Source organism: Ciconia boyciana, chromosome 5 (genome assembly GCF_034638445.1).
Source record: "Ciconia boyciana chromosome 5, ASM3463844v1, whole genome shotgun sequence".
NCBI lineage: Eukaryota > Metazoa > Chordata > Aves > Ciconiiformes > Ciconiidae > Ciconia > Ciconia boyciana.
The window spans coordinates 67,642,144-67,654,162 of record NC_132938.1 but is presented as its reverse complement, the minus strand read 5'-3'; the positions used below and the strand labels follow the sequence as shown (position 1 = coordinate 67,654,162).

The 12,019-nt window shown below is 35.2% G+C and overlaps 1 protein-coding gene across 1 annotated transcript in view; it reads right to left on the bottom strand.

The window, feature by feature from the left end:
• Positions 1–12,019, bottom strand: part of IQCM (IQ motif containing M) — a 108,070-nt gene that overhangs the window by 58,513 nt on the left and 37,538 nt on the right. The window contains 3 exon segments of the mRNA XM_072863407.1: positions 2,384–2,518; positions 5,548–5,692; positions 7,057–7,246. Coding sequence (XP_072719508.1) covers positions 2,384–2,518; positions 5,548–5,692; positions 7,057–7,246 — 470 coding nt within the window.

The following is a 12,019-nucleotide window of genomic DNA, read 5'->3' as shown; positions in this document are numbered from 1 at the left end:
TCTTTCCTATTTTGACAGCAAGCTCTTTGTTATATAATGATGAATATTAGCATTTTGCTACAAATATTCATGTTTTATTCTGATAATTTTATCATCTTATCTTCAATTCTAACCTTTACATCAAATAAGCAGATCCCATACAAATCAGATTTGTAGTTATGTACGACTGATGTGATTAAAACTCTCAAGAGAACACGTAAAATAAAAAGTCTTCAAGCTTTTCCTGCCTAACTTATTGTTAGCCAAAGACAGTACTCATCATTTCATTACTGGAAATGGAAAAGTGACAGGACATTTAACATCTGGGCACTTAATTTCACAGGCCCTGTTTTTTCAGCAATGTTTAGAGTCATTTTAAAAAAAAAAAAAAGACAACAGTAAAATGAGATGAAAAAATTTGCAAGAGAAAATCTGAATCTTTTTTTTTCCCCTGTGCTCAGACTAAATAGCCGCAGGAACAGGGTCCCTTTTCTTGTTTTAACCTTCCATGGATTGGTCACATGGCCATACAGGATGCAATGTTCACCCAAAAAAGCTCAGTACAGTGATTATCAGTACATGTCTCCACCATTCTGCCCAGACACATACACCCCCCCTTCCCCTTATCTTTCCAGTCCTGAATAGGCAGTCTGGTGGTATGGTATGCTCTGCACTGGCACAGAAGACAGTTGCATCAAATCAGTATTCAGCAATTCAAAACATTCAACCAGTTGCAGTGTCTCTCCCGGGCAATTTAGCAAGGTTATACTCTGTTAATAACTTATCTTCAGAAATAATGACATTTGTATTATAAAATTGAGAAAGAGAGGGCACTTTACAGATAAGTGCCATTTATTCAAAATGCTTCCATGTTAGTAATCATTTTATGGGTGCCCTTTAGATACAGGCACATCTCCATGTTTCAGCAATTATTCATCATTTACACATTCATAATTTGGGAGAGTTTTGAACTCAAAATGAATAAGAAGCCTACACACTGCCTCAAATGGCCGAACAAGCCTTGATAACACTTCATAGCTAAGAGACTCTAAATAAATTAAATAATCAGTAGGGAAGCATGAACGTTTCCTAGTCTGTCTGTGAAGACAGTGAAAAGTAGCAATAGTCTCCCAAATCTAGGATATAAGACAGAAATCTGTCTCACAGTCACAAAATCTCCTGTTACCATAGTGATGGGGACTGAGCAAATGACTAAAAATACCTGGTCTTATTCACACTGTCTTAGGAATGTGACCTAAATGACATGTAATACATGATTTTCCATGAGAAATTAATTGCATTTACTAGGAGCCAACACTGAGAAGCAGATTATGTGCAAGTATGATGTGTGGTCAGACACTCAAAGAGCCCACCTTCTCAAAGATACAGCTTGAACAGAGAGCTGGCTGGAAGAAAGCATACAAAAAATTATGATAAAAAGAAACCACATGTAGGTTATTAACAAATCAAAAGCATCAATTAAATATGGGTTTCTCTCACTAAATAAAGTTGTACTTTAAAAGGCTTCTTTGGAATTGCTGATACATAAAATTAACCATAACCTCCAGAGAAAATCACTGTCCGCAAGAATCTCCCAGTTGTGATGACTGTCAAACTCAGGAAGACACAGAAGTAGTATAAACTCATGTTTAGACCAGCTTTGGTTCACAGCACCTACATGTCAGTACAAACCAGAAGTGTGCTCCAAAAGTGTGCTCCAGGAGAAATTGCAAGTGGCATCTCCCACTTCAACTTGTGAGGTGCCCAGAGAGGCTGCCTCCATAATTCTCACCCAGGAGCTGCTGCTGCTGCTGCTCTGCACTAAGAGCGGAGCATTGCAGGCTCCTCCACTGACAGCCCTGGGAAAAAGAAAAGCCAGAAGGAAGATGAGACTCTAGATTTATTTGAAGGGCTTAACCAGTTACAGTTTTCTTTCTATTTTTAAAGGGTAGTGATCTCCCTCCTATTTACAGTACAGGTTATCTTGATTCGTGCCTTGTGACATCTTATTTGTCAACAAGTTTGTTGGGCTGAGTTGTTTAAGGATGTTGGAAGACAAGCACGACTGACTTTACAAAGGGGGAGACATCTGCAAGTGCAGACCTGCCACAAAATTGCTCTACACCCTCTTAAGTGTATTCCAAGATAGTATGGGATTATATTCCAGCATTGTTAGGCACAGCGGAAGTCTAGAAAATGTACTTTATTTCAAGTATAATGATAAAATGCTCCCTTTAAAAAAAGATCATCAAGATCAGGTAGCGTTTATCCTGACTATGCTTTTAGGAATAGTAGCTTCTTTACCCATGCAAGGAAAAAAACAAACAAACCAAAACCCCAAAGCCTGCAGCATCTGTAGTTGAAATTTTGTACCATTGCAAAGCATTTATAAGAAACCACTTACCTGGACAGACCAGCTGGAAGGCACACTGTATTCCACTAGCAGGTATTGAACATCCACAGTCTCTCAAAAATTCAGGGACATAATTTCTGTCCATCTTTTTGTCAAACTCTCTCTTGGAAAACATTGTTTTATAAACTGAAGAAGAGAAGCTTCTGTCATATATATATTTACAGTAAGTTATTAGGCACTGACTTTTTTTTGAAATATTTTCTTCAGAATCTTTTCTTCTTTTTTAGAGATATTTTCTTCAGAATCAACTTAATATGCTCGATAAACTTTGCATGAAAACTTAGGCCTATGCAGAGGTCATATGATGGGGTAGTTTGCTGCTGACTTACTCTTGCAGTAAAGTGAAACTCACACATCATCCCTATCGAATGCAAAAGGGAACAGTTAGGCTGAAAAACATCTCTTGCCCATATTAGAATTTCTCAACATGGAAAGGTGATGGACTTTGCAGAACTAGGCTGGTAGAAAGAGGTCGAGGTAAGTAGATAATTATAGTGGTTAATACTCTTTTTTACTTGGCAGATAAGCTCAACCTATGTAAAGCAGTATATGAAACTGCTCCCCCTAGGGTAAAAGGCAAGGGGAAAACTTAAGAGTGCAAGACATTGTCCCCAGCATTATTGTACTGGAATGCCCATAGATGCCTTGCCGCAGCTACTTAAAAAAAGAACAAGGAGGACTTACACCAGTAGGCTAACAGTCAATTATTTTCTTGATAAATTTAATATATTAAATAAAATGGGTTCAGTCAAATAAACTAACTCAGAGATAGGTGTTTTGTGATTTATTTTGTACTGCTCAGGGAAGGAAAAGTACAGATTAAAAATAAAAAACTTCACAGTTTCTATACTTTCATGTTCACAGAACATTTCAGCTGACTTACCTAGCTCACAGATTTTTGCAGAATTGGTGCAATTCTGCAAATCTTCCTCCCTGAGAGACAGAGGATACTAGTCTAGCTGATTTACTACTAATTAACAAAACCACCAGTTTTCCTGTAAGGGTTAACAGCAATAGATCACATTACACTCTATGTTATGCATGAGCATCTATAACATGTCTTTCTGTCTTCATCAAAGCAGAGCAAATTAATGTCAATTTCACATTTCAGAAAAGCAGCATCTGCCTTTTAAGGCGAGTTTGCACTCTAATCTTTGAAGGCCCTAAAGACAAAACAACAAAAAAAGACAATACATTGGGCTGCAACATCTTATTACATCTACAAACAAAGAAGTTTTGAAGGTATAAATTTAAGACTTCCTATTAAAGCATCAGTGACTCAACCATCAACCAGCATTTCATTACAATATGAAGAGTAGTACAAACTTTTCAGTCAGCCAGCATTAGGAAGTATGTTATGAGTTATGCAGTCTAGGAGGATAACTTTTTAGGAAGATATGGATTATGTTTTAGGAATTACTTTTATTGATTTTTTTTCTAACATATGGGGAAAATCAAATTTTTTATATATATACATTTCATATATTTTTTTCCTATGTGATGTTATGAATATAAGACCTGATTATAGAATTTAGAATTCAAAACTGAGACTATACCGTGAATCTTCAGATTACATGATTTGCATCAGTAAGATACTTGGAGGGAACTCAAAGTCTATCCACTGAATATTTTCAAATTAAGTATTACAGTCTTCCTACTTTATACTGAAGTATAAAGCTTTATGAATGCAGAAGTAAAGGACTGAATGGAAATGGGAATCAAGATATAAACAATTAATACATATCAAGCTCAAACGGCATAAGAATCAATTAGAACCTAATTCCAGTATTTAATCAGTGGTACATTTTTTTTCTCTGGAATGCTAATGCCTCTTTAAAGGAGAGAAGAAAAAAAAAAGCAGTACACTTCTAACCCTTAGGTATGCAAATGGTCACCTAAGCCCAACTTGCAGTATTGTGTTTTGATGCATGGTTGAAAACTCATACTAATTCTCTTTTTCTCAGGTTTTTCCCATCAGAAAAGCTATTTTCTAGTGTATGCACTCATCTAATCTTAAACATCCTCTGTGATGACATGGCCACCTCTTATCTGGAAGAGGAATTTGAAAGGCAATGGGTCAGACAAAAAGGAAGTTTAGATTAAATTTTGCAGTTTAAACTGCTTTTTATTTTCCTTAATATCTTCCTATAATCCTTGGGGTGATAAGGACTACACAAATAGAAACATTCAGAGGAATGCAGAAGGCAGTGAGCAGAGCATCTGGAGCTAAAGAACAGGCAGTTTTGGTATCAGTCAACTATTTCCTCTTCTTTCAACACTTCTCTGTTTATGTATCAGAAGCAGGCCTTGTGTCTGTGTCTTCTTGATTATGCCTTCAAGCTATTGTTATTTATGCTTCTCCTGACCATTGCTGTTTATTCTATTGTGTGTGTCCATGAATTTTCTACCATACAGCTGAACAACATCTATCGTGTCTACCACACTTGCTTGACTGTACAGTGAGCCATCAAACTGATGAGGAAACAGGGGAAACAATAGCAGGTATAAAAACTAGTTCCATTAATAAAATATATAATACATGGATCGCTCAAAAAAATCTGCAAAGGGATCTTCTTTAAAGAGGCTCTCTAAACATACAAGTTATTTATTTCATTATGGGAGATGTTTAAGTGCTATTAATTTTCCACACAATCCCTCAAAAATACAATAGGGCAATAATACTAGGAAAAAAATCTTGGCAAGAACAAATGAAAAGGATAAAGTGTTAAGAAAATTATGATAGTCAGTTTTGCACATTCTCACCTACTATCTCATTACAAATCCTCGTTCCTGACAGTTTGTGACACTGCCCATCATTTAACAGTTAACACAGTTACAGTTTAAGAACCGCAACACAATGACACAAATCACAAAGTGCAGCATACAAGAGAGAAAATAGTTAATGGTAATAGTTAATAATTAATCTCCTCATCAAATGACCAGGAGAATCTCTTTATCCAAGCTAAACCCTACAGTTCTGCAGTGCCAGAATGACATCTTAGAAATGCAGCTGTGCGTATGGAGACATGAAATCTTCCTTGCACCAAAAATCACTTTAAAATAATTGTGTTGCAGACATGGAATATTACTTAAGAATAGACAGACCACTGAAATTGAAATAAAAGATAATTCTATTTAAAAATGGGATGACTTACATTTCTTCTTGTCCATCCAATCCTCTAATTCAAAATAATGAAGTGGTGTAGAGAGATCCAAAACACCAGCTCAACATTTAATGTGGGCTATCATTTTACGGTAGTACCTTACCACTGCTTGTAGGGATGGTCCATGACTTGTAGACTGTAATTACAGATATGTTTTACTTTCACTGCTGTAAGAAATAAGTGAAGGGTGACTAAAGAAAAAGATGAGGAGGTGGAACTAAGAGGTGTGCAGCGTATAAGAAAATCTTAAAAGAAAGCAAGAACAAATTCCATTCCTGTAAACTTATATGGACAGATACGGAAAAACAATTACTCCATAGTGCTGATAAGGGATGATCCTTTCCAAAGGTGATTCAATAAACCTATTGGATAAAACTATTCTGGGATAAACACATTTTGTCCCAAGTTACACAAGTAGATCAGGAACTATGTGAAATACTATCTGCACATAATCAGAGTCTTGGGGGAAAGACAAGGTTCTGTATCTCAGCAGAGGAAAAGTGGAACAGTGAAACTTGGCAAGGTGAGAAACTGTGTTCAACATTCATTTTTTTGATTAAAAGTATGTTGTGGGAGGAAAAATACATATTTGTTTTCTACAGCCCAGGAGGAGATATCAAGAAATGCTGTCTCACCTCATCATTAATTATATCAGCAGCAAAACCTCCCTCTCCTTCAGTATATAAAGCGAAGGAATATTTTTAAAGGTTGATGATTACCATATAATATGACCTGATTTTTATTACCCTATTTTAGGATTCTGGAAAACTAATAAAATAGATTGTTTAATGGATGACTTAGTTCCTACTTGACCCACTTATTTGAATTAGGTACAAGTTTTCTTATGGTATACTTCTTAGAAAGGAGGCTTAGACATCACCAGAAAAATGCTATCTTAACTGAAGTTATGCAGCCTCCCTTAGCATTCAACCTGCAATGTGCATAAGGTCTTTTAACTTGGTATAAACTCTGAGATGGAAGGCAAAAGTGCATATTATGGCATTCTAGTATGTCATTTCTCAGGAACTGGCATTTAATTTAGCAATGCTAGATGACAAACATGAAAAACAGTCATTATACTATAGAATCCATGATTTTTTTTTTTTTTTCAGTAATTGAAACTTAAAACAGAGTGGGAGAAGAAGAGTGCAATAAAGTCTGTCAGTTACAGCCTGTTTCTCTACCTGAAAAACTGCAAGCTCCAGAATTAACGGTACAATATGCATGTACACCAAGACTCTCTGAAGGCAGAGGAATCAAATGTCACACAGGCCATTCTCTTCTAAAAACTAATAGAGAGCCTTCCTGAGATCAAGCGATGGAAGTGGGTCCCAGCAGAACACTTGCTATCGCTGAATTCTCCCTAACCTTGAAGGTGCAGAACAGCCATGACACAGACTAGCTGAGCATGGGGTTTTTTTCATAGCAAATAGTAATAATCAAGAATTCTTACACTACTAGAATATAAGTGGTACGTGAATTAAATGATCAAGACATTACCTTAATCTTTACTCTCTTTAATGCCTTGTTTTCAATCCACCCTCTCACATATCTTTGAATGCAAATGACTGCTTTAAGTACTTCTCTACTGCTAGGATGCTTTCTACTATCAGGAGAAGCTTCAAAGATGTCCAGGCGAGTTACATTTTTCTTCACCTTCTTCTGAGTTTGAAGGTCATGGCGTTTGTCACTAGAAATTGAAGTACAGAAGATTTGTTTTTCAGCTTGGTGGACAAATGCTTGAATCAAAATTCTAGAAGACAATTGTAATGTGCACCTAAAATAATTACAGAATCACATAGAATCCTTTTATTTACATGAATAGCTTGAAAAGATTGAAAAGGAACTGTTGGTCATTTACCATCTACAATTACAGAATTAGCATCCAAATCTGCTTGCCAACCGTTCTGCTGCAGCTGCATAGATCTGCACAATGCCCATGGCTTTGTAAACTATAAGGATTAAGTTATTATTTTAAACATTGTTAACATTTTGAATTCCTATTCAACTGTACAGTTTTTTACAAAATGGAGAACACAAAGAGTCATATTTTGTGTGAAAATACACTATTTAAAAAAAAAAAAATTTGAGTAAGACCAAAAAAATAACTTACCTACCAGCTCTTACAATTGAACTGATAACATGAACTACAGCAGATAGACACACTGAAACCTTTAAATGTCTCTTCCATCCAAATGCTAACTTCTATGGATTTTATTAATGTGTATTCATTAAAGTTGCCAGAAAATTTCCCCCCCAAAAAAAAGATTTTACAAGAACATAGAAAAGTATTGAAACCTATCCTTTTCATAAGAATACACCAGGAAAGTCTGTACTGGAGATTTTCCTGTCAAAACAAGATAGCAGAAACACCAGAAAAGCCAAGATATGCAATAACCTGAATTGTACATGTATTTTCTACAGTAAAATTACTAAAAGTAATTTTAAAACCCTGAAAGCTCTCAACTTTGTCTTGATACAGAATGAGTAGAAAGGAACTCTCCAAAGTTTCATCTCTACAGTCCTCCTGTGTGATTATTTGACCATGTCCCAACTGAGGAAATGATCAAAATATATATGATAAATAACCAAAATGCCAGTGTAACTGGCAGAAAAGTAAACCAAAACATAGCTGAGGATTTTTCATCGACCACATTTAGCATTTAGACCGTTCTTTTTTTCTGAAGGTACAATTGTGAATAGAAATAGTCATTTTATAGTTAAGGTCATAAGTAGCTGTGTGCTTTAAAGTCAGTTGTAATTTTACTTACCACATCCAGATTGTGCCAAGACTAAACCAATCTGCTTGAAATATCATTGAATTGAGAGGAAAATGTTTTTTGATGCCTGGTCTTAATTAAGCAAGGTGCTAGTCAGATAAAATGCTTGAGAAATTGAGATACGAGTATTTCTCAAAATCTTGTCTTTTGCTGGTTTTTTTGTTTGTTTTTGTTCTTGAGGTTATAATATATTGGGTTTTTTAAAAACCAAATAACTTAGATGATGAATTTCAAACTGTTTTTTTTTTCTGTTATTCTGTAGCACTTTCTCCCTCTAGCCAAGAGCCTGCAGGATTTCTCATCAGACCATCTTCTTATAATTAAAAATATCATTTGCACTTATTCATCATTCCGCTCTATGCCACAAAGACAAATCTGTTCCATCAATCTTGATCTCTCTACTGGATAAAAAATGTTCCAGGTATTTCGTATAACCTCACAGTATGGGACCACAGTTTCACCACTCACTTATAATCTGGTACACCCTCTAACCTTTCCCACTGAACAAAGAATTGAACCCTCTATCAGCTTAATTCAGCTCCATACTAGCAGAGGCTGTGCATTTATTATTTTCCCCAGTGATTCTATCAGAGAACAGTAGCATTTTAATTTGCTTGTAGGGTTTCAAATAAATTGCAGTTTCATAGGTCGCAGAGGGAATGAGTGGACTCATCACCACAACTGTTTCTAGACAGGTCTAGCCAGTTTGCAGGTGATGCCTATCTATTCTGAGACATGAGAATGTGCCAAGTATGAGGATATCCAAGGGCTACATCTCTGGACTGATCAAATCCACTGTCTTCGAAGACCAAGGAACAACATTATGTCAGATGGACAGGACAGGAAATACCTGACCTATTAGATACATGGTTATATAGAATATACACAGTATTTCTATAGATTTTTTTTTCCAAATGTTGAGAAAAATTTTATCAGAGGCAATTATCTAGGTTGGGAGGGCAGGTCCCATTGTGCTATCTTACAGGAAGAAAAGTTTGAAATGTTTTCTTAACATTGTTTTCAGATTTATTTCAGATTCTAGATATAGTTTGACTTTTCAAGCAAGATCCTCAAATCACTATGAAAGTTGAGGCAGAGGTAGGTTATTTGTGGAAGGCAGGGCACATGGATGGAAGGAGGGAAAGCCCTCCTAAAGTCAACAAATTTTATTTTTTTTAAATGAAAATGTATTTCAGAACAATTCTGATTTTGTAACCATTACATTCTTTTTTAGATCCATGATAATAAAAATGATATGAAAGATACGGACAAGTGGCTGTTTGAAAGATCAAGTGTACAATCAAATCCTCACTTAGGTACAGCAGCTGTCTGCACTACAGATGTCTTTGTAAAATCAAATTCATGCTGCAGATCTGATGGCAATGCATTAAATGGCTCTTCCTACTGAATTATACATGTAGCAATTTTTTTTATAACCTCACAATTTAATTTCATGCAATTTACATATTCTGATTAATAGTGCTGTGTAAAGATATATTTAATATGCTCTGGCACTGCTGTATAAATAATGTCTTATATCAGTATTTTGTGCTGTTCTTAAAAATTAATTTATTTTAAGGTTGTGTTCAAGTTACACTGTTCTTTCTCTTACATGCCACAAAAAATGCATACTAAACTACCTCTTGCTTAATGTGATTTCTCTCAGTTACATTATCTCTAATGATAACTTTTACAGGAAAACTTGTTGTTTTAATAGAAGAAAATAGCTAAACAGAAAAAAAAGTGGGTTTTATTTAATACGTGTTTAGAACATACTAGAGCAGAACAAATACCAAGCATGATGTTTCAAAAGGAATTTCTATCAAACCAACAGTTTATCTGCATTAATATATATTCCATCACTTACAAATTTCGGTTCAGATAATGCTACTAATTAGTTTTGGCTGATATTGGAGTATTTTGTATGCCCCATTTATAAAAGCTGTTCGCCCATCTGTTAATAGGTTGGAAGTGATTAAAGGACACTTATTTTGGCTGTTCCAAAGGCCAAATCATTTTAAAGCTGCAAATATGTGACAAAATCAGCTAAAGGTTTGCCAAGTTCAGGACCTGATTTTCCTAAAGAGTTGTGGTGTCTGCTTCCTTTCCCTCCTGCCTAAAGTATCTATGAGTTTTCAGTATATAAAAGCAAAAAATCAGCCTACTATGATAGGCACACCTACTATCTATCTGTTTAAACAGAGGTTTTAATAAACTTTGAATGTTTTCCAGATCTCTAGCTAAAAAGCATTTCTGCTGTTTGTAATATTAACTTTGAAGCATTGCTTCTGAGATCTTAACTAAAATGTGCCTTACAAGAGTACCCAGTATCACTGTATTTTAATACCTGTGCCTTCTCTTCCTGTCTATCATTTCACCAGTGTGCATAAAAGAATAGGAAAATTACAAATAAGTCAATATGGGAAATATGGGAAAAAGAAGACAAAAAAGAGGGTAAAGAATTTGAATGAAAAGGACAGTCATGGACAGTGAACTGGGAATCAACAGCAAACCAAACACTCTAATGGCAAGAGATTTATGTGTGCCATTATTGAGCGATACAGATTTCAGTTCCATCTGCGGAAGAGTATTTCAGTCATATGTTTAACTTAAATGAAGACAAGAATTAGCCTTGTACAGAGAGCTGGAATAACCCCCGTATACCATTTACATCCTATGGCCTACCTGAATGAGTAAATCTCACGTATTAAATTATACCCTGCTTTTTCTCCATATACTTAACTTGATGCTTTACAGTACCAGGACAGAACCCAAGGTGACCCTTACTCCAGATGAAAAGTAGCAATGGAGTTGTGAAAAGAGTATTCAAACAGATATTCTAACCCTGGTTTGTCTGCAAACCCCTGAATATTTTTTTTTCCTTGACTGGATTTGAACTGTAACACCAAAGGGAAAACACCAATAACTAACCCTAGACTTATTTGCTTCATCTGCAAATTTAAATTTATAGAGGAGCAACATAAAGTGCTGCCGACATACATTAAAGACATATCACCTGCTTTGTACCACTTTAATGGAAAATCTGTCAAGCACTTTCTTTAATGATTATGTCTTTAAAATTCAACAAATGAAAGGATTATCACTGAAATCATATTAATCTGCAAAGGATTAACAGCCTACTGTTGAAAGACTTCATGAACTGCAAAGGGAGAGGATCTGAAAGAAAAAATGCAAAGAGCTTTTCACATAAATAGTGCAGAAAGATTATAGAGGTTGAAGCAGCAAAAGTGAAAATGGACTGAAACAAAAAATGGTGATGTGAATCAAACACTTCAGCATTGAAAATAAAATAAATTCATAGAAAACATGCTATAACCTGTAACATCCTTACCACCTGTATACAGTTTACTCATTTTCCTTGTAAGTTTCTGTGACCAGTTGCGCTCTCATTATCATTCGTAATTTTAAACAGATTTAGATAAATTATCTGAACCGTCTTGTTTAGAGAATGAAACAGAATTTTACTGAACATTCTGAACTTAATGAAACACTGAGAATGAAGTATTGATTTCCTACTGATACAGTCTTCTTTAAGGGATAGAAAGACACACCACCACCCCAGTTTATAAAATACTTTATCTTCAACAGTACACAGTTTAGCTTTTAGAATTTCAAGAAAAAAATAGATTGTTTTATTTCTCTCTTATATTTTCCCTGTCTGT